At 36.7% G+C, this 23521-nt stretch overlaps 3 protein-coding genes and 1 pseudogene across 3 annotated transcripts; 1 reads left to right on the plus strand and 3 right to left on the minus strand.

Moving 5' to 3' along the window:
* Nucleotides 1-2562: 2562 nt before the first annotated feature.
* Nucleotides 2563-3830, minus strand: LOC128740807 (putative odorant receptor 83c). Its single transcript, XM_053836373.1, has 5 exons — nt 3199-3830; nt 3039-3138; nt 2885-2974; nt 2673-2828; nt 2563-2616 (listed from the first exon to the last, which is right to left on the minus strand). Exons 1-5 carry the CDS (start codon nt 3828-3830, stop codon nt 2563-2565), a joined length of 1032 nt encoding a protein of 343 aa, XP_053692348.1.
* A 1575-nt stretch (nt 3831-5405) lies between these two features.
* Nucleotides 5406-6376, minus strand: LOC128740809 (uncharacterized). Its single transcript, XM_053836374.1, has 3 exons — nt 5745-6376; nt 5587-5674; nt 5406-5516 (listed from the first exon to the last, which is right to left on the minus strand). Exons 1-3 carry the CDS (start codon nt 6374-6376, stop codon nt 5406-5408), a joined length of 831 nt encoding a protein of 276 aa, XP_053692349.1.
* Nucleotides 6377-15289: 8913 nt separating this feature from the next.
* Nucleotides 15290-16888, minus strand: LOC128740810 (odorant receptor Or2-like; annotated as a pseudogene).
* A 2203-nt stretch (nt 16889-19091) lies between these two features.
* Nucleotides 19092-20492, plus strand: LOC128740811 (putative odorant receptor 83c). Its single transcript, XM_053836375.1, has 5 exons — nt 19092-19849; nt 19911-20010; nt 20075-20164; nt 20227-20382; nt 20439-20492. Exons 1-5 carry the CDS (start codon nt 19092-19094, stop codon nt 20490-20492), a joined length of 1158 nt encoding a protein of 385 aa, XP_053692350.1.
* The last annotated feature ends 3029 nt before the right edge of the window (nt 20493-23521 follow it).

A 23521-nucleotide genomic window follows, 5' to 3' on the forward strand; every position in this document is an offset into this window, starting at 1 on the left:
TGGATCATCGGAATACTTCCTGACGGTATAGCAAGAGCACAGATTATACAACACCATGTTAGTCATAAGGAAATACGACGGTGGAGAAAAAGTTCTTTCTACATTCCAAATTTCCACGCCAATTATTTTCGATATAAGTTTAATCGGAGCACGGATTTCGTAGTATGCTTCGACAGTAGACATTATGAGAATTGAGTCAGTAGTCTAGTACTGTTGAAGTTAACTGATATCTGCGACTAAATGCAGTAACTATTTAAACTATCCCTAGTTCTAGACACTACACTACGAGTCACGAGTCAGCTTTTCCATTCTGCAAAAGTATTAAATTTTTTCGCAGTAATTCATATTTTCAATCGCCAATCGAACAAATAATTAAGCAATGAGTCACAGCATTTGGCGATCACTATTGCTATCATACAATCACTTCGCGTTTAATTGCTTACAATCGGTTTGTTCCCACAGAATTTTTCTTCCTTTACTAACTGTACAATAATTATGATTGTTTTTATTTTTTGCATAATATGCATGGTTCAAAAGAGTGCAAATTTAATAAATTTACATATATTAAACTGTAAAAAGTCATCTTTACGAACGGAAGTTGACGTAGGGAGTCGCTGATCGGAGTACGATAGCTTCCTTTGTAAGATTGGACGATATCAAATTTATATAATCTCCTACAATAACCGCTTTTCAAGGTCAAAACACGAGGTTGGTCTGAGAAAAAAACTACAATGTATACAGCCCTAAGGGTTGTACGAAAAGGTGACGTAGGACTATATCAGATCATTAAATCAAAGACTAATGTAAACTGCATTTCTGGCATACGTATGTTTATAAGAATCTGTGAGTGCCATTGTTTAAGTGAATGTTTAAAAGAAAAGAGCGAAATATTCAGATTCAATTCTTCATTGAATGTAATGGTGACTTTGAAAATACGTGGACGGGGGCTCATAAGTGCAACGCCTGCAACCATTGAGACATAGAGACTTCTTTTAAAAATCACTTGTGTGCATCATAAAGGTTGAAATACTAATGAAGACAATCCCACTGTTTATTGTATTAAATATGATTATGCATAGCTTGTCATGTTTCAATAATCTTACGTTAATTCGCTGTGGCCTTTTAAAGTGCCATTGGTTACAAATAACATTAAAGCCAAAACACGTTCATCGCAAATATGGCGTGCCATTCGAATGTCCTTCTCTTTTGACATGAATGGCAACAGGCACGTAAACTTCTGTTTTAGAGTTCTTATCCTCCTACCACAGGGGTGAGGGGTCTCAAATCATCATAAAATAAATTTATGCCTCCAAAAACCCCACATGCCAAATTTGGTTCCATTAGTTCTCAAGTTTTGAGGAAATCGGTGCTTCATTTGTACGGGAGGCCCCCTCTTACGCCCTTCATAAAATTGCTCTCTTACCCCCTTCGTGAACTTTATTTTACTTTAGCGGTGGATGCCTGTTATAGTTTATGCGCCTCCTCCAGTACTGTCGGTCCTGGGCCCCGTTCTCCAATCTCCTCGAACACCAGCAGAACTTGCATCGTTCTCGACAGCACAATCCGTCAGGTGCGCGGTCGGTCCCAAAAACTACCGCTTCTTCCTGGTTCTCTGCTGAAAATAGTTTTGGATACTCTTTTACCGGGCATTTTGGTCACGTGCCCAGCCCTCCGTAGATATACTTAATACAGCTCGTGGATTATGCGTCACCGCCACAGTCTATTTTCCATTTTTCCCCCAAGTATTGATCGCAGAGTTTTACGCTCAAAACCCCGAGGACTCGTCGATCAGCGTTTTAGCGTTCATTATTCATGCCCGTAAAAGGCAGCTGAGAGGATTGGTGTTCTGTAGAACGCCAGTTTTGGGCGAATTTGCTAACTACGGAACTTCAGCTGGCTGTGTAATCCATAGAAAGCCCGATTCGCAGCTGCAATTCGTCGTTTTGCTTCGCGGCTTACATCGATGTCACGAGCATATCGAGGTATATGGTTTCCTCCACTATTTCATATAGTTTCCCATTCAGCTCCACCTCGGTACAAACACCATTTGTAGTGCCACGTTCCCTGCCAACAACAAAAGTTCCAAGGTCTCACCCGCGGTTCCGATGCATGATTTCGACTCATCCACCGTCGAATCAGCGTAACCAGTTTCGTCGGAAACCCATATTCTAGCATTATCTGCTACAGCTCATTTCGTTTGACTGAATCGTACGTCACCTTAAAGTCCACAAACAGATGATTAGTCTGTTGTACTCCCGGAACTTGTCTAGTGACTAACGCAGGGTATACATCTTTATTATGCATTTAGTACACAAAAATAATACATAAATACAGAATAATCCGACACGATCATTTAAAAGACAGAATAAATCGTTCGTTCGTTCCTTAGGGAAAAAACTGTCAATCCTGTTTGTGATTACTAATAAACCAAACCTGAAATTTAAGACTTTTTCCCGTAATTTCTTTGCGGAATTTCTTCTTTTTTGTATCGTAATATTGTAATATTGTAATGATTTATAATTTATTGCACACTGCCTGGTTGATACATTTAAAGTTTTTCTCTCACGACAAAGACCGCAATATAATGATAAAGAATTGATAAAGAGATCGTAATACCTGTAAAGAAAATAATTTAAAACATTTAACAAATATTGTGTTTCTGAAAACCGTACAGTCATATAGCTTTCGAAATTCAACGGAGCAAATCCGAAAATAGTTAATATCATTGGCCTTTGCTGACGAGCCATCACATACATAAATTCTTTTTGCTGGGTCAAAGTCAATAGATACCACGATAGAGAAGTAACAGTTTCATAAAGTGCATCAACCTGAAATTACGAAACAGCCTAATATGTAAAGAATACAAAAAGTTTCCCTCGAATACCTTTAGCTCCACTAAGTTTCCCAAAATAAAATAAATAGATAGCTCGAAAAATATTACCAGCAAAAAGCAATATGCCGCATACCAGTCCGTCTGAAAATGTAAGAAACTCATATGTCTCGTTTGTTATAAATCAGAGAATATTGTGCATACTAACCAAAACTAAAACTATCATTGAATCACAGATTGTAAAAACGCAGCAAAATACTTGCATCAAACACGAGAATCCGTATACATGCTCAACAGTATTTATATATCTGCAATTTTTCAAATTTTAGAAGAAAAGAAATTGTACGAATAGAAGAGAAACAACGTACTCACTAGTAATTTGATGATATTTCATACAAGTTTTCCATTGATCTGCAATTGCTTCTAGATTCGCTTCACGATTGTCAGAAATTAACATATCATCTAATTGTTTTAAATTCAATATTAACAAGTCAACAAAGAGCATCGATTGGAATGCAGCAAAGATAAATATGTAGTCTGCCAAAATCGTTCCTAATACTCCTAGTAGATAAATATTAACATGAAATAAGAGTGTCAGTACGTATCCAGGTTTATCATTTATGTTAACGTATGGAATTTCGTAGAAAAACAGCGGAACCAACTCATTTTTGTTATAATAAACATACACGGGCCAGATAGCAAAAACAAACAGCGATGACACATAGAGCCCAGACATTATTTTGAAGCTAATGCTCAAATTGCGAGTTGTCTTTTCGATTGCAGCCTTTTCCTTGAGAGTTCCACTATCAAAGGCACAGTAAATGTTCTGCTCTGCCGTTTCGAAAAGGGCCCTCATCGAAGCCTTTTTCTCAATAGCCATAAAGAATTTGTAAATCAGCTGAGTTGCGATTCCAAAAATAACGACAATCTGCATTATTTGCAGCGGATCATCGGAATACTTTCTTACGGTATAACAAGAGCACAGATTATATAGTACCATGTTAGTCATAAGGATATAAGACATCGGAGAAAAAGTCCTTTCTATATTCCAAATTTCCACGCCAATTATTTTCGATATAAGAATAATCGGAGCACGTATTTCGTAGTATGCTTCGACAGTAGACATAGTGAGAACTGAGCCAGCAATCTCGCACTGTTGAAGTTAACCGATATCTGCAACTAACTTATTAAAGTAAATATTTAAACTATTCCTTGTTCTAGAAATTACTCTCCACAACTCACGAATCAACTGTTACCATTCTGCAAGTGCATTTTTTTTTTCACACTATCCAACCACTCGATGGTGCAGTAATTAATATTTTCAATCGCCAATCGAACAAATAATTAGGCAACGAGCTGCGGTATTTGGTGGTAGTAAACAAGTGAAGGAAACATAATTGCTATCTAACAGCTGCGATACAATCACATCCCGTTTAATTACTTGCAATCGTTTTATTCCCACAGATTTTTCTTCTCTCTCTAACTGTAGAACAAGTTTTTAATAAAAGATCTCAGATTTTCTACGTTTTCTACGAACTTAAATAATCTAACGTTTTCGGCTGACGTTTCAAAGGTCTAAGTCGTTATCCTCGGAGCAAAACATTTCCAATTGTTTTCTTAATCAACAGTTGGGATGTAAACATTGAAATAACAAACTTTTTTTTAACCTTCTAAAGCTAAAGTCTTCCACGCGCATCTCAACCTGGTTTTATAACAACTCCGAGACCGAAAAGTCGCATTTAATTTCGTTGAGATAAACAACCCTAGCCCTAGCCCTAGCCTTAAACGAGCCAAAACAAGAACGTAATTGAACAGTTCTTTGTGAAATAGGTAAATGACAAAATTCGAACCTTTCGGATTTGGATTGAATTTTACGTGCGTGTTTGACAGGAGGAAACATGCGCCTTCCACAGATTTTGGTACTATTTGGATTCAAGACTCATTTGAAAAAGGTCGTATTTATTTTCATAAGTATGAAAAACTGTATCTCGAAAACCATCAATTGCTCCAAAGTTATGTCTAATCATGCGTTGTACGAAATTGATTTCAAAACAAAACAAAAACATACACTGAAATACACTGAAAAAAATTACAAGTTGTTCGAAAATTAGAAAAAAAACCTAAAATCCAACTATTTTGCATAAATTCTTTCACAAATCCTCAACATATTTTATATTTAATAAACATTTTAAAACTGGTTCATGGTTTATAGCACGATATTTAAATTTATGAGAAAATACGCACACTGCCATACAGATATTTAAAAACTTTCTTTCATGCCAAAGACTGTAATACAAGGATAAAAAATTGATACAAAGATCGCAATACCTGTAAAGAGAAAAAAATCAAAAAATTAAATAAATAATACTTTCTGAAAATCATACAGTCATATAGCTTTCGAAATTCAATGGGGCAAAGCCGAAAATAGTTAACATCATTGGCCTTTGCTGACGAGCCATTACAAATATGAACTCTTTTTGCTGAGACAAACTCAATAAATACCACGACAGAGAGGTTACAGTTTCATAAAGTGCATCAATCTGAAATCAGGAAATAAATTACTGTGAATAATGGACTAAATGTTTTTCTCAACTACCTTTAGCTCCACTAAGTTTCCCAAAATAAAATAAAGAGAAAGTTCAACAAATATTACAAGTAAAAAACAATAGGCCGCATACCAGTCCGTCTGAAAATGTAAATGTAAGAAATTCAGATTTCTCGTTTGTAATACATCACACAATACTATGCATACTAACCAAAACTAAAACTATCATTGAATCACATATTGTAAAGACACAGCAAAATACTTGCACTAAACATGCGAGTCCAAATATATTTTCAATATTATTTAAATATCTGAAAATTTTCAAATGTAAGGAAAAAGCACTTGCAGCGTAAATGTAATATGACTCACTCGGTAGTGATTCGATGATATTTCATACAAGTTTTCCATTGATTTGCTATTGCATCCAGGTTTGCTTCACGGTTTTCGGAAATTAACATATCATCTAATTGTTTTAGATTCAATATTAATAAGTCAACTAAAAGCATTGATTGGAATGCAACAAAAATAAATATGTAGTCTGATAAAATCGTTCCCAACACTCCCATTAAATAAATATTAACATGAAACAACAGCGTCAGTATGTATCCGGAATTTTCATTTATATTAACGTATGGAATTTCGTAGAAAAATAGCGGAACCAACTCATTTCTCGTATAATAAACAAATACAGGCCAGATACCGAAAACAAACAGCGAAGATACGTACAATCCAGACAATATTTTAAAGCCAATACTCAAATAACGAGTTGTCTTTGCGATTGCAGCTCTTTCCATGGGAGTTCCATTGTCGAAAGCACAGTAAACGTTCTCCTCTGCCGTTTCAAACAGAATCCTCAACGATGGCTTTTTCTCAATAGCCAGAAAGAATTTGAAAATCAATAGAGTTGCGATACCAAAAATAACGACAATCTGCATCACTTGTAGTGGATCATCGGAATACTTCCTGACGGTATAGCAAGAGCACAGATTATACAACACCATGTTAGTCATAAGGAAATACGACGGGTTAGAAAAAGTCCTTTCTGCATTCCAAATTTCCACGCCAATTATTTTCGATATTAGTTTAATCGGAGCACGGATTTCGTAGTATGCTTCGATAGTAGACATAATGAGAATTGAGTCAGTAGTCTAGTTAACTGATATCTGCGACTAAATGCAGTAACTATTTAAACTATCCCTAGTTCTAGACACTACACTACGAGTCACGAGTCAGCTTTTCCATTCTGCAAAAGTATTAAATTTTTGCGCAGTAATTCATATTTTCAATCGCCAATCGAACAAATAATTAAGCAATGAGTCACAGCATTTGGCGAACACTATTGCTATCATACAATCACTTCGCCTTTAATTGCTTACAATCGGTTTGTTCCCACAGAATTCTTCTTCTTTTACTAACTGTACAATAATTATGATTGTTTTTATTTTTTGCAAAATATGTATGGTTCAAAAGAGTGCAAATTTAATAAAATCACCTATATTAAACTGTAAAAAGTCATCTTTACGAACGGAAGTAGGGAGTCGCTGATCGGAGTACGATAGCTTCCTTTGTAAGATTGGACGATATCAAATTTATATAATCTCCTACAATAACCGCATTTCAAGGTCAAGACTAAAAACACGAGGTTGGTCTGAAAAAAAACTACAATGTATACAGTCCTAAGGGTTGTACGAAAAGGTGACGTAGGACTATATCAGATCATTAAATCAAAGACTAATGTAAACTGCATTTCTGGCATATGTATGTTTATAAGAATCTGTGAGTGCCATTGTTTAAGTGAATGTTTAAAAGAAAAGAGCGAAATATTCAGAATCAATTCTTCATTGAATGCAATGGTGACTTTGAAAATACGTGGACGGGGGCTCATAAGTGCAACGCCTGCAACCATTGAGACATAGAGATTTCTTTTAAAAATCACTTGTGTGCATCATAAAGGTTGAAATACTAATGAAGACAATCCCACTGTTTATTGTATTAAATATGATTATGCATAGCTTGTCATGTTTCAATAATCTTACGTTAATTCGCTTGTGGCCTTTTAAAGTGCCATTGGTTACAAATAACATTAAAGCCAAAACACGTTCATCGCAAATATGGCGTGCCATTCGAATGTCCTTCTCTTTTGACATGAATGGCAACAGGCACGTAAACTTCTGTTTTAGAGTTCTTATCCTCCTACCACAGGGGTGAGGGGTCTCAAATCATCATAAAATAAATTTATGCCTCCAAAAACCCCACATGCCAAATTTGGTTCCATTAGTTCTCAAATTTTGAGGAAATCGGTGCTTCATTTGTATGGGAGCCCCCCTCTTACGCTTTTCATAAAATTGCTCTCTTACCCCCTCCGTTAAATAGCTGGTCATTTTATCTATCCAACGAATATAAATTGTTCAGTTTCATTCAGTAGTTTAGTAGTTTTTACCATTTGAAATCTTTCATTCAAACGTTACAGCTCTATTTTCGTTTTCACAAAGTTCTACCAAGTCCCAGTATAGTAAACAAAGTCGTAGTCCTACGTCAAAATATTCTAAAACATGTTCTAAGAATTTGTACATGGTTTTGCTATTTTTGCTTTAGAGTTTACCAACTTACTTACTTTTTACTTTATTTTACTTTAGCGGTGGAGGCCTGTTATCGTTTATGCGCCTCCTCCAGTACCGTCGGTCCTGGGCCCCGTTCTCCAATCTCCTCGAACACCAGCAGAACTTGCATCGTCCTCGACAGCACAATCCATCGGGTGCGCGGTCGGTCCCAAAAACTACCGCCTCTTCCTGGTTCTCTGCTGAAAATAGTTTTGGTTACTCTTTTATCGGGCATTCTAGCCACGTGACCAGTCCGCCATAGCTATACTTGATACAGCTCGTGGTTTATGCGTCACCGCCACAGTTCATTTTCCATTTTTTCCCCAAGTATTGATCGCAGAATTTTACGCTCAAAGCCCCGAGGACTCGTCGATCAGCTTTTTTAGCGTCCATTAGTCATGCCCGTAAAAGGCCACCGAGAAGATTAGTGTTCTGTAGAACGCCAGTTTTGGGCGAATTTGCTAACTACGGAACTTCAGCTGGCTGCGTAGTCCGTAGAAAGCCCGATTCGCAGCTGCAATTCGTCGTTTTATTTCGCGGCTTACATCGTTGTCACATGTCACGAGCGTATCGTATAGTTTCCTATTCAGCTCCACCTCGGTACAAACACCATTTGTAGTGCCACGTTCCCTGCCAACTACAATGTACTTTGTTTTGTTGGTAAGTCCCAATCTAGCTTTCCTTGCTTCCTTTTGAAGGCCTCTTCCACTGCCCTAGAATTGATTCCGATGATATCAACGTCAGCCGCAAAACCAAGAAGCATGTGAGATTTCGTAATGATAGTCCCGTTCCTTTCCACGTTTACCTTTGCACCTTTCAAGGAAATGCAGAATAGCAAGGGGATGCCTTGCTTCAGTCCATTCAACATCATGAACAGTTCTAAGGTCTCACCCACTGTTCCGACGCATGATTTTGACTCATCCACCGTCGAATCAGCGTAACTACTTTCGTCGGAAACCCATATTCTAGCATTATCTGCTACAGCTCATTTCGTTTGACTGAATCGTATGCCACCTTAAAGACCACAAACAGATGATGAGTCTGTTGTACTCCCAGAACTTGTCTAGTGACTAGCGTAGGATATACATCTTTATTATGCATTCAGTACACAAAAATAATTCATAAATACAGAATAACCCGACACGATAATTTAAAAGACAGCATAGATCGTTTGTTCGTTCCTTAGGGACTGTCAATCCTGTTTGTGATTACTAATAAACCAAAACTGAAATTTATGATTTTTTCCCGTAATTTCTTTACGAAATTTCTTCTTTTTTGAATCGTATTAAAAATTTTACATCAATGATTTATAATTTATTGCACTATAGCGAAATTTATGAGAATATACGCACACTGCCTGGTTCATACATTTAAAGTTATTCTCTCACGACAAAGACCGCAATATAATGATAAAGAATTGATACAGAGATCGTAATACCTGTAAAGAAAATAATTTAAAACATTTAACAAATATTATGTTTCTGAAAACCGTACAGTCATATAGCTTTCGAAATTCAATGGAGCAAATCCGAAAATAGTTAATACCATTGGCCTTTGCTGACGAGCCATCACATACATAAATTCTTTTTGCTGGCTCAAAGTCAATAGATACCACGATAGAGAAGTTACAGTTTCATAAAGTGCATCAACCTGAAATTACGAAAAAGCCTAATATGTAAAGAATACAAAAAGTTTCCCTCGAATACCTTTAGCTCCACTAAGTTTCCCAAAATAAAATAAATAGATAGCTCGAAAAATATTACCAGCAAAAAGCAATATGCCGCATACCAGTCCGTCTGAAAATGTAAGAAACCCACATGTCTCGTTTGTTATAAATCAGAGAATATTGTGCATACTAACCAAAACTAAAACTATCATTGAATCACAGATTGTAAAAACGCAGCAAAATACTTGCATCAAACACGAGAATCCGTATACATGCTCAACAGTATTTATATATCTGCAATTTTTCAAATTTTAGAAGAAAAGAAATTGTACGAATAGAAGAGAAACAACGTACTCACTAGTAATTTGATGATATTTCATACAAGTTTTCCATTGATCTGCAATTGCTTCTAGATTCGCTTCACGATTGTCCGAAATTAACATATCATCTAATTGTTTTAAATTCAATATTAACAAGTCAACAAAGAGCATCGATTGGAATGCAGCAAAGATAAATATGTAGTCTGCCAAAATCGTTCCTAATACTCCTAGTAGATAAATATTAACATGAAACAAGAGTGTCAGTACGTATCCAGGTTTATCATTTATGTTAACGTATGGAATTTCATAGAAAAACAGCGGAACCAACTCATTTTTGTTATAATAAACATACACGGGCCAGATAGCAAAAACAAACAGCGATGACACATAGAGCCCAGACATTATTTTGAAGCTAATGCTCAAATTGCGAGTTGTCTTTTCGATTGCAGCTTTTTCCTTGAGAGTTCCGCTATCAAAGGCACAGTAAATGTTCTGCTCTGCCGTTTCGAAAAGGGCCCTCATCGAAGCCTTTTTCTCAATAGCCATAAAGAATTTGTAAATCAACTGAGTTGCGATTCCAAAAATAACGACAATCTGCATTATTTGCAGCGGATCATCGGAATACTTTCTTACGGTATAACAAGAGCACAGATTATATAGTACCATGTTAGTCATAAGGATATAAGACATCGGAGAAAAAGTCCTTTCTACATTCCAAATTTCCACGCCAATTATTTTCGATATAAGAATAATCGGAGCACGTATTTCGTAGTATGCTTCGACAGTAGACATAATGAGAACTGAGCCAGCAATCTCGCACTGTTGAAGTTAACCGGTATCTGCAACTAACTTATTAAAGTAAATATTTAAACTATTCCTTGTTCTAGAAATTACTCTCCACAACTCACGAATCAACTGTTACCATTCTGCAAGTGCATTATTTTTTCACACTATCCAACCACTCGATGGTGCAGTAATTAATATTTTCAATCGCCAATCGAACAAATAATTAGGCAACGAGCTGCGGTATTTGACGGTAGTAAACAAGTGAAGGAAACATAATTGCTATCAAACAGCTACGATACAATCACATCCCGTTTAATTACTTGCAATCGTTTTATTCCCACAGATTTTTCTTCTCTCTCTAACTGTAGAACAAGTTGCTCATAAAGGATCTCAGATTTTCTACGTTTTCTACGAACTTAAATAATCTAACGTTTTCGGCTGACGTTTCAAAGGTCTAAGTTGTTATCCTCGGAGCAAAACATTTCCAATTGTTTTCTTAATCAACAGTTCGGATGTAAACATTGAAATAACAAACTTTTTTTTAACCTTCTAAAGCTAAAGTCTTCCGCGCGCATCTCAACCTGGTTTTATAACAACTCCGAGACCGAAAAGTCGCATTTAATTTCGTTGAGATAAACAACCCTAGCCCTAGCCCTAGCCTTAAACGAGCCAAAACAAGAACGTAATTGAACAGTTCTTTGTGAAATAGGTAAATGACAAAATTCGAACCTTCCGGATTTGGATTGAATTTTACGTACGTGTTTGACAGGAGGAAACATGCGCCTTCCACAGATTTTGGTACTATTTGGATCCAAGACTCATTTGAATAAGGTCGTATTTATTTTCATAAGTATGAAAAACTGTATCTCGAAAACCATCAATTGCTCCAAAGTTATGTCTAATCATGCGTTGATACGAAATTGATTTCAAAACAAAACAAAAACATACACTGAAAAAAATTACAAGTTGTTCGAAAATTAGAAAAAAATAACCTAAAATCCATCTATTTTGCATAATTTCTTTCACAAATCCTGAACATATTATATATTAAATAAACATTTTAAAACTGATTCATTCTTTATAGTACGATATTTAAATTTATGAGAAAATACACACACTGCCATACAGATATTTAATAACTTTCTTTCATGCCAAAGACTGTAATACAAGAATAAAAAATTGATACAAAGATCGCAATACCTGTAAAGAGAAAAAAGTCAAGAAATGAAACAAATAATTCTTTTTGAAAATTATACAGTCATATAGCTTTCGAAATTCAATGGGGCAAATCCGAAAATAGTTAACATCATTGGCCTTTGCTGACGAGCCATTACAAATATAAACTCTTTTTGCTGAGACAAACTCAATAAATACCACGATAGAGATGTTACAGTTTCATAAAGTGCATCAATCTGAAATCAGGAAATAAATTACTATGAATAAAGGACTAAATGTTTTTCTCAACTACCTTTAGCTCAACTAAGTTTCCCAAAATAAAATAAAGAGAAAGTTCGACAAATATTACAAGTAAAAAACAATAGGCCGCATACCAGTCCGTCTGAAAATGTAAGAAATCCAAATTTCTCGTTTGTAATACATCACACAATACTATGCATACTAACCAAAACTAAAACTATCATTGAATCACATATTGTAAAGACACAGCAAAATACTTGCACTAAACATGCGAGTCCAAATATATTTTCAATATTATTTAAATATCTGAAAATTTTCAAATGTAAGGAAAAAGCACTTGCAGCGTAAATGTAATATGACTCACTCGGTAGTGATTCGATGATATTTCATACAAGTTTTCCATTGATTTGCTATTGCATCCAGGTTTGCTTTACGGTTTTCGGAAATTAACATATCATCTAATTGTTTTAGATTCAATATTAATAAGTCAACTAAAAGCATTGATTGGAATGCAACAAAAATAAATATGTAGTCTGATAAAATCGTTCCCAACACTCCCATTAAATAAATATTAACATGAAACAACAGCGTCAGTATGTATCCGGAATTTTCATTTATATTAACGTATGGAATTTCGTAGAAAAATAGCGGAACCAACTCATTTCTCGTATAATAAACATATACAGGCCAGATACCGAAAACAAACAGCGAAGATACGTACAACCCAGACAATATTTTAAAGCCAATACTCAAATAACGAGTTGTCTTTGCGATTGCAGCTTTTTCCGTGGGAGTTCCATTGTCGAAAGCACAGTAAACGTTCTCCTCTGCCGTTTCAAACAGAATCCTCAACGAAGGCTTTTTCTCAATAGCCAGAAAGAATTTGAAAATCAATAGAGTTGCGATACCAAAAATAACGACAATCTGCATCACTTGTAGTGGATCATCGGAATACTTCCTGACGGTATAGCAAGAGCACAGATTATACAACACCATGTTAGTCATAAGGAAATACGACGGGTTAGAAAAAGTCCTTTCTGCATTCCAAATTTCCACGCCAATTATTTTCGATATAAATTTAATCGGAGCACGGATTTCGTAGTATGCTTCGACAGTAGACATAGTGAGAATTGAGTCAGTAGTCTAGTACTGTTGAAGTTAACTGATATCTGCAACTAAATGCAGTAACTATTTAAACTATCCCTAGTACTAGAAACTACACTACGAGTCACGAGTCAGCTGTTACCATTCTGAAAGAGCATTAATTTTTTTCGCAGTAATTCATATTTTCAATCGCCAATCGAACAAATAATTAAGCAATGAGTCACAGTATTTGGCGAACACTATTGCTATCAAACAGCTGTCGTACAATCACATCACGTTTAATTGCTTACAATCGGTTTGTTCCCACAGAATTTTTCTTCTTTTACTAACTGTACAATAATTATGATTGTTTTTTATTTTTTGCAAAATATCGTGTGTGGTTCGAAAGAGTGCAAATTTAATGAATTTACCTATATTAAACTGTAAAAAGTCATCTTTACCAACGGAAGTTGACGTAGGGAGTCGCTGATCAGAGAACGATATCTTCCTTTGTAAGATTGGAAAATATCAATTTTATAAAATCTCCTACAATTACGTTTCAATTGAAATTTGGGAAAAATATACGTTGAATCTGGTTTGTATGACACGATATAACGGGTGGCAACTAAAATTTTGGAATTATTTTCTCAAGCTGTCAAAAAAGACAAAGATACATAAAGAAGATCTGATTTACCGAAATTAAAGATACATTATCCATTGTTGAAAAAAAATTAGTGTACATTTGAAAACGGTCCGTAATCAGCTGTTCGGTGAAGCTTTCGTTTGACGTCGAAACAGGAGCGTTGTACGGCCGTCATGTCAACTTTGCGAATGCATCTCTTGATTCTACCAATCAACTGTTTGCAATTCGTGGTTCTCCAGTTATTTTTATACACCATGGAACTAAAAATCCCGAAGAAATCTTCGATTGGGCGCACTAAGACAGATTTTTCGGGTCGTGGTTTTTGGGTACAAATGGGATCGAATGGGTATTCAGGAACGATTGTGTTTTTTGGCGTAATGCGATGATGCTCTATTCGGCCAAAACACGTATTGTCCATCTGCATGACGTTTTTGTAGAAACGGGATCAAAATTTTCTTCAAACTTTCGTCTGGTGCATCTCAATTGATAGCCAAACCAGAGGGCATGTTGTTGAAGAAACGAGAAAGAGAACGGTGTCCTTCTGCGTTCATAATTTTGTCTGGTCTTCCACTAGTTTGCTTGCGAATTGTTGTTGGGCATCTTAGGATATGGTAAACAGTCGAAGGCGCCACATATTTGCTTGTTAAATGTTGTACCGCTTACTTTTTGCCGAGATTTTTGTTACAGTTCGTAGAAGTGTACAACGCGCTCCCAAAATGGTTCTTGTTTTGACGCCATTTTAGCAAAACTGGACAAGCATAAACAAAACAAAAAATATTAACAAAAAGAGGAAAGAGAGAGCTAACACATACATACTCTCATTTCTTTTTGAGCTCGTTTGTTGTTGAGCATAAGGGCCGCGAAAAAATTCCAAAATTTTAGTTGCCACCCGTTAGTTGCAGGTCATCAGTAGGACAATATCGTTTAAAAATAATGTGAATACCTGAAATTCCATATTACTGCCTTGAAGGGCAGTAAAATAACTTTTAAACTGAGAAAAAGAACAGAAACTGAATTTCACCACTAAAGCCACAAAATTTTTCTCAATTCAATAGATTTAATTACATCGAGTCAAACAAAACAACGTCGAGTTAAATAATGAAATTATTACTAGAAATTCTAGACTACTCGTCCTATCAAATTGCCATTGGTTATTGGCACCGAAATCCATAACACATGAAACATGAAAACATGTAAAACTACTTTGTTCATAAGAGCGATAGATTAATTTATTAGTAAGCATCAAAACTATTGCATATGTGACTAATAAATCTGAATATTAATATAAATATAGTGACAAAAAACGACAAGCTAAGCTGGTGAGTTTTCGAAATACAACGTTATAACTTATAACTGTATAATAGTCAACATTTTTGTCGTTTTGTGTAGAAATATTACAATTATCTAATTTGTGCCAAATACTGTAAAAGTAGTACAAAGTATTGGTACAAAGCCCGTAGTACCTGAAAAAATGCAACCGATCTGGTAATGTTCAATCAAATACAGCCTGAATTCGTTAATTGGGCCACGACTGCACTCCAGCTGATTCGCTAATTGGGCCGACTGACAGTTGTTAGAAAATTCTAAACTCGAAAATTCCATACAATTTTGACATTCAAGTTGTCACATAGCCCAATTAGCGAACGCCCAATTAACGAACCGCCCAATTAACGAACCACCAATTAACGAAACTTTGCTGTATATATATAGAAAACATACGGTCATGTACGTTTCGAAATTCAAGGGAGCAAATCCGAACACAGTTAAATTCATTGGCCTTTGTTGACGACTCATTAAAAATATGAAATCTTTTTATGGGGGCAACTTCAACAAGTTCCACGATAATGAAGTTATGCCGTTGTAGACTTCTTCAATCTAAAATCATGGGACCTCTTATTAACAATTGAAGTGACGTATCATATTCAAATACCTTCAACTCAATTAAATTCCCCAAAATAAATATTACCGTAAGTTCCGCAAATACTAGCGAAAGAAATAAGTACGCCGCATACCAATCCGTCTGTACTTGAAAAAAGTTCAAGATTAATACAAATAAAAATAAAACAGAACTAACCAGAATTAATATCAACAGTGCGTTGCAAATTGTGAACATGCAGCAAAATACTTGCACTAGACATCCCCATCTAAAAATATCTTCTGTTGCATTAAGATATCTGAAATTTAACAAAGTTTTTAAATAAAATCTTAATGATATGAAGAGTTATTTCCAGTGACACTAACTCCACAATAAATTGATGGTATTTCATACACTTTCTCCACTGTTCCACGATCGCATCCTGACTCCTTTCACACTTTTTGCAGGTTAGCATATTTTCCAATTGTTTCAGATTCAAAATAAACAAATCAGCACTTAACAGAGTGTGAAATACAATGAAAATAAATATATAATCGGTGAAAATCGCACCAAACATTCCCATTAGGTAAATATAAACATGAATAAGTAGGACTAGAATATATCCACTGAAACGATCTGTATTAAGGTAGGGAATTTCATAGGAAAACAGTGGAATTATCTGTTTCTCAGAATAGTACACATAAGCTGGCCATGCAGCAAAGATAAGCAGCGATGAAAAATATAAAGTAGACATCGTTTTCCAAATAATATCCAAATAACGAGTTGTCTTTTCAATTGCAGCTTTTTCATCGGATGTTCCAACGACGGAAACGCTGTAGATTTTCTCCTCAATCACGTCAAATATTGTTCTCAAAGCAGGTGTTTTATTTAGACACAAGCAAAATCTACATGCCAGCAAAAATCCGACACCAATGAAAACGGTAATTTGCATAATATTTATCGGATCCGATCTATATTTCGCAATAGTATTGGCGGAGAACAGATGGAAAAGCACCAGGTTAAGTATGACATTAAATCGTGCCAAAGAAAATTTTTTTTCTGCATTCCAAAGGTCAACACCCACTATTTTTAATATGAAAACAAGAGGTGCGCGTATTTTGTAGAATGCTTGCAGATTTGACATTCTGGAAGCGGGTTTCAAATTGAGTTGAAAAAATTGAATGAAGCAAAGCACCAGAATAAAATGCGAAACTATGATAATTTAAAACGAGTTGCACGCAGAAGCTACGAGCAACGTGCAATGTGTTGCATATTAAAATTTCAGATCAATGTTACCAATCAATTGGGCTGTTTCACACCGGTCGGTTGAAATCTAGGTAAGAAAATATATCCGACCTTGAAATTGCTGGAATAAACCTTTGAAAAGCAGATAATTGCCGTCAGTAGAACCGTTAGAAAAGAACAGATTCCGTGCAGAAATTATTTAATTTATTAAACAATTAAAAAACAGAAAGTTGATTGCATTCTTTTTCCCACGGAATAAAGCCGGGAAATAGTGTGAACGATTTCTAGCACTACAATCCCTGTATCCGAAATACTGAATGATCAATCATATTGTTTTGTAGTAAATAGGATTTATTTCAATACAAAACAATTTAAAAATTTCGTATGAATCCTTGACAAATAAAAAAAAATGTATGGTTTTTAGTATTTCATATTTTCGGGAAATATTTAGCCCGCCAAAAGCTGCCAAAATGCCTGTAAACGTAAAATATGGTAAATAGCAAAAACCCCTTACTGCTGCTTTGAGGCACGCCAAAGCTGTTCATAAACTGAGACGAACGCCAGAAATTGACCTTCATGCTCATAGAACCTCCCAGTTAGCTTCGAGGTACGACGCTGATCTAACAAGCCAGTCGGCGTATGATCGAATCTCGGCTGGGAGAGGCTGTTAGAGTCAATAGGATCGATGTTTCAACCCCCGCAGTTGTCCTCTAGCAGCTGGCTACGAAGTCTGTTGAACAAAAGGCCAGGTTTCGAAAATGGGATGTAGCACCTAGGCTTTGCTTTTTTGCGTATAGTTCTATCTAAAAAAATAAATAAATAAATAAATATCTCAAATTTTGTTGTGGGCCTCTTCTGTAAAGACTTCTATGAAGCACCAAACCGTAAAATTTGCCGTTAATTCCGGAGGTTCAGTTTTATCTAGAAAAATACAGCTTGTGTTTCCTAAATTTCTGCGCTTTTTTTCAAATTGCCGTGCGTTATTACATTACAACTCGAAAGAGCTGATGGTGTTCACTAACATTTATTAACAATAATAGTGGGCAGGTACATTTGTTTATTTGCAAGTACATATCAAAATTATTGTATGTGTAAAAAGAATATCTGCACATCAGAAGAAATGGCAGTAAAATGGACACAAACAACAAGCAGATGATGAGTTTTATAAAGTACAACAATATCAATAATTTTTCCGTTCAATATAAAAGTGTTGTTACGAGAGACCCAACCATTGTTTTTATTTTGTTATGCAGTTCAAGGTAGTTGAAGAATTTGTGTACCTTGCCTCACTGATGACGGCGCAGAATAACTTCAGCCAAGCCATGGGATCCAGAGCTGTATTATCAGCGGATATCGTGTTTACTATATGGGCCTCACAAGTAAATTCGAGGACGAACTGCGAGGGCTCAAAGTTATGGAGAGAGCGGTACTAAGAACGATCTGCGTCTGTGTACAGGGGAACTGAGCATGGAGGCGGAGGATGAACCATAAGTTCGCGTAACTCAACGGCTCGCCGTAATATTCAAAAGATAGCTAAAGCTAAACGGATACAGGGTATGTTGCCTCTATGCCTGGCAAGTACTTTGTGAAGATTTTGTTTGCTTCAAATCCGGTAATAACTAGACGACCAAGAGCACAATGAGCAAGATGTTCAGACCAGGTGGAGCGAGCCCTGACGGCAAGCACATTGTGACCAAGGAATAGGAGATCGGCAGCTTACAACCGAGTTGATTGGAGAAATTTTGTTAATCAGACTATATAAAAACGGCCTTTTGTCCTATAGATAGAAAAAGAAGAAATATTACATGGGAACAAAGCGGTTGTAACCAATTAAACAGGATGTAGATACCATCTGAATCTCATTGCTTAATTATTTCTTCGATCGGTTATTGAAAATAGTAGAAAATTACTGCACCCTCTCTCTAACAGTACAATAGAGTGTGCGAAATTTCAATGTGGAAAATTACAGAATGCCAACAGCTGACACGGAGAGAGATAGAACGTAGTTTCTAGAAGAAAGGCTAGTTTATAAAGTTAATGCATTTATTTGTTGATGTCAGTAGTCTCCAAGAGTGCGATATTTCTAGCTTAACTGTCACACTATGTCAACTGTCGAAGCATACAACGACATCCTTGCTCCGATAACATTTCTGTCCAAAATAATTGGCGTTGAAATTTGGAATGTAGAAAGCATTTTTTCTCCAATGTCGTATTTCACTATGATTAACATGGTGCTTTACAATCTATGCGCTTGCTACACTGTGAGGAAGTATTCCGATGACCCGCTGAAAATGCTGCAGATTGTCGTTCTGTTTGGAATAGCGTCTCAGTTGATTTACAAATTTTTTATGGCTATTGAGAAAAAAGCATCGTTGAGAGCCCTGTTTGATGAAACAAAGGAGAACATTTACTGTGCTTTTGAAAAAGGGACTCGCAAGGAAAAAGCTGCAATCGAAAAGACATCTCGTTATTTGAGTATCGGCTGGAAAATATTGTCTGTATTATATATTTCATCGCTCTTCGTTTTTGCTATCTGGCCTGTATATGTATATTACACCAAAAATGAATTGGTCCCGCTATTTTTCTACGAAATTCCATACGTTAATATAGATGAAAAAACTGGATACACACTTACAATGCTGTTTCACGTTGATATTTATATATTAGGACTAGTGGGAGCAGTTCTGGCAGATTACGGATTTATTTTCGTTGTATTCCATTCTATGCTCTTTGTTGACTTATTAGTAATGAATCTGACACAATTAGATGACATGTTGATTTCCGAAAACCGCGAAGCAAATCTGAATGCAATAGCAGAGCAATGGAAAATCTGTATGAAATATCATCAAATCACTACCGAGTGAGCTGCATTACATCCTATACATGCATATGCTTTACTTTTACAATTTGAAAAATTTCAGATTCCTAAATACTATTGAGGCAGTATTTGGTCTCTCCTGTTTGGTGCAAGTTTTTAGTTGCATTTTCACAATGTGTGATTCAATGGTAATTTTAGTTTTGGTTAGTATATACAACATTACATGACTTATATCAAATGAAAAATATGGGTTTCCTAAATTTTCAGACGGACTGGTACGCGGCATACTGCTTTTTGTTAGTAGTATTTTTCGAACTTTCTATTTATTTTATTTTGGGAAATTTAGTTGAGCTTAAAGTAGGTATTTGAGGAATAATCGCTAGTCTTCTGTACATATCATTTTCGTTTTATATTTATAGATTGAGTCGCTTTATGAAAATGTAACTTCTTTATCGTGGTATCGATTGAGTTTGTCACAGCAAAAAGAGTTTTTATTCGTAATGGCTCGTCAGCAAAGGCCAATGATATTAACTATTTTCGGATTTGCTCCACTGAATTTCGAAAGCTATATGACTGTATGGTTTTCAGAAGCACAATATTTGTTTAATGTTTCAAATTATTTTCTTTACAGGTATTGCGAGCTCTATATCAATTTTTCATCATTATATTGCAGTCTTTGGCATAAAAGAAAATTTTTGAATTTACATATATAAACTGGTGGTGTACGTATTTTCTTACAAATGTTGATATCTTGCTATACATATTAAAACATTAGTGTGACAAAGTAAATTCACATGTTAATACATATTAATGTTAATTATTAATTTTTAATTTTTGTTCAAATCTCGCGCAACGTGTGAAAAGGGCCTATGTCCAAATGAGAGATTCTCTTCATGTCTCCTCTCTTGCGTATATCACGGTGACATGAATGCATTTCAATGCAATTTTTCTTAACCAATAGCAAGCTGATAACGTCAGCAACCGTTTCATGCTAAATTAATCCGTTCAAGTGCATTTGCATCGCTGCGATAAGCGTAAGAGGAGAGAATCGAAGAGAATCTCTCAACTGCACATAGGCCCTTTTCACATGTTTCTCTAGAAATAGTACGAAACAAATCTTGAATTGTTGTTTTTTGGTCAAACGAATTTGCGACCAAAATATAACCTGGATAAGAGTTTTTGGTAGGTACTACCTGTAGTGACCGCTTAAAACCATTCAAAACAGAAGCGATCTCGGATCATACGGTACCGTCTATCCCCACCAGCAAGTAAACTTGTGGGAAGGTATCTAACCGGTTGCCTAGATAACCGCGACCGACATAGGGTCAAATCTTTGTGTTGCGGCAGATCCTCCAAAAGTGTCATAAATAAAAATTCCCTACGTACCAGCTATTCAAAGATTTCAAAGTCTCCTGTGATGCTATCGACCGTTAAGGGTTATGAAAAATATGTAATCGATGTAAACGGTGTTCCTGGGACGCTGACAACACTGATTAAGGCTAGGATGAATTTTGAATAATGCTGTATGACGATATCGGCGCGTTACCAAACCCGTTGGAAACATGCAAGGGACTTCGACAAGATGTTGGTATTTCCTGTCTCCTGTTCAACATCGCTCGCGGCAGAAGGTGTTAAGAAACGTGCGGGTTTTAACATGCGGGCACGATCTTCAACAAATCTAGCCAATTTATCTGCCTCGCTGATGACGTGGACATTGTCGGAAGGACGTTCCAGGTGGTTGCTGAGTAGTATACCAAACTGTAACGTGAAGCAGTAAAGGTTGGATTAATGGTGAATACGTTTAAAACCAAGTTTGTTAGCAGGAGGAACCGAGCGCGATCGAGCTCGCAAAAGCAATTGACGGATCAGTAGTAGTCGACGGGGACGATTTCGAGATGGACGAATTTGTATACCTCGGTCATTGATGACGTCGGATAACAGCTGCAACAGAGAAATACTCAGACGTATTCTTGCGGGAAGTCATGCTTACTACGGACTCCACAAGACCCCAAGGTCTGGTAAGCTTCATCCCCGTACCAAATGTACCAGATACAAAACGCCAATAAGACTTGAAAGCATTGGCCGTTTTTGAACGTCGTGTGCTTAGGATCATCTTTGGTGGTGTATGTGAGAACGGTGTATGGAGGAGAAGGGTGAACCACGAGCTGACGCAGCTCTTCTGCCAACCCAGTATTCAGAAAGTTGCTAAAGCTGGAAGGCTACAATGGACAGGACATGTTATGAGAATGCTGGACAACAACCCCGTAAAAATAGTCACCCTTATTCTGCGAGTCACGTGACTCAATACGACAATTGTCACACTGAGTCGAATCACCCAGGTGACAACCGAGTCACCTAGGTAGCAAACCCTTGTCCCCTAAGTGACAAACCGTGTCACCTAGGTGACAAAGCGAGTCACCTAGGTGACAATTGTCACCTGATTCGCGGCGACTTCAAATAGTCACGTCACTCGCCTCGCAGAATAAGGGTGAGTGTCGCCACAAATCCGATTAATACGAGACTCGGTGCTGAGCTGCTGGCCACCAACGTTTCGACACTTGCTTCGATCTGATCGACTCCATCTATTACTATCGGATCCGAGCCTATTACTTGTATCGGTGGCGTCTATGATGAGAAAAGGTTTCACCTGCACCGAACTGTCGTCCGGTATCCTCAGTGATGTGACCGACCTATCGTAGCCTTCAGATCTTTACCAGGATTACGATGGAAATCTGTCCAAGCTGTACTTGTAGGTTGTAGTTTATACGCTTGCGCCACTCTCCGCTTTCCATTTTTACTCCAACAAAAATCGTCCGTAACACAATTCGTTCGAATGCGGCAAGTGCGTGTAAGTCTTCCATAAGCAATGTTACAGTATCGCGTCCGTAGATGCCTAGCTATCTACCATAACTCTTCATAATCGACTATACCTTAGACTGCCTTGAAATTCACGAAAATATGATGCGAAAACATGTTGATCCAATAGTTGTGGTAGCACCAATAAAGCCTATCTGGCATTGTCCTACGAATTCTCTTGCTATCAACGTAGCAAGGACCGGAGAGCAGCTTGTAGGCAGCATCAGCATAATGCCGTGGTGATTGCAGCAATCAAACAGATCGCCCTTCTTGTAGATTCCATCTATTCCTCCAGTAGTTTATCCTCCTTCCAAATCCTAGAAATTATCCAATGAAGTGTCATTACTAGTGATTCCTAGCCACGTTTACAGAGTTCTACCAGGGGTAGGTCCTTTCCAGCACCTCTAATTATTTTCAACGACCCGATTTCTCGCCGGATCTCGAATAGAAACATTTTAGGTAAAAAATATATATCACTTTTCCAATTATCTCAGCCTAAAATTTACAGAACAACTGATAAAACTAAGATCATTTGGAAAAGTAGTGTACAACGAACAGTGACTATTGATGGCGATGAACTGGAAGTGGTTGATGAGTTCGTATTTTGGGATCTCTGGTCTTCGCCGATAATAATACTCGAGTAAGGAGATCCAACGACACATTCAAGCTGGAAATCGACCCTACTCCGCAAGACGATTCGATCAAGGAGCATAAGCTGCCGCACAATGCTGATGTACAACCGGCACCAAGAATAGACGGGCTTCTCGTGCCAGATGATTTGATTAGGTTGAAACCGATTTGCGTGGGTCGAGGCGCGCAACGAATTGGCGAGGAGTAGCATCCTCACATCCCGGCTCT

The sequence above is a fragment of the Sabethes cyaneus genome, chromosome 3 (genome assembly GCF_943734655.1).
Source record: "Sabethes cyaneus chromosome 3, idSabCyanKW18_F2, whole genome shotgun sequence".
Classification (NCBI taxonomy): domain Eukaryota; kingdom Metazoa; phylum Arthropoda; class Insecta; order Diptera; family Culicidae; genus Sabethes; species Sabethes cyaneus.

Bases quoted from the DNA above. Each gene is read 5' to 3' on its own strand.
- LOC128740807 (XM_053836373.1), bottom strand. From the start codon at position 3,830: ATGGTACTATATAATCTGTGCTCTTGTTATACCGTAAGAAAGTATTCC. The intron at 2,829-2,884 runs GTATTCGAGGGA...TCGTAATTTCAG, and splicing joins GAAACTTAGTGGAGCTAAAG to GTTGATGCACTTTATGAAAC. The intron at 2,617-2,672 runs GTACGGTTTTCA...TTTTCTTTACAG, and splicing joins ATTTCGAAAGCTATATGACT to GTATTACGATCTCTTTATCA.
- LOC128740809 (XM_053836374.1), bottom strand. From the start codon at position 6,376: ATGGTGTTGTATAATCTGTGCTCTTGCTATACCGTCAGGAAGTATTCC. The intron at 5,675-5,744 runs GTGAGTCATATT...ATATTTAAATAA, and splicing joins TATCATCGAATCACTACCGA to TATTGAAAATATATTTGGAC. The intron at 5,517-5,586 runs GTTAGTATGCAT...TTACATTTTCAG, and splicing joins CAATGATAGTTTTAGTTTTG to ACGGACTGGTATGCGGCCTA.
- LOC128740811 (XM_053836375.1), top strand. From the start codon at position 19,092: ATGTCAACTGTCGAAGCATACAACGACATCCTTGCTCCGATAACATTT. The intron at 19,850-19,910 runs GTGAGCTGCATT...GAAAAATTTCAG, and splicing joins TATCATCAAATCACTACCGA to ATTCCTAAATACTATTGAGG. The intron at 20,011-20,074 runs GTTAGTATATAC...CTAAATTTTCAG, and splicing joins CAATGGTAATTTTAGTTTTG to ACGGACTGGTACGCGGCATA.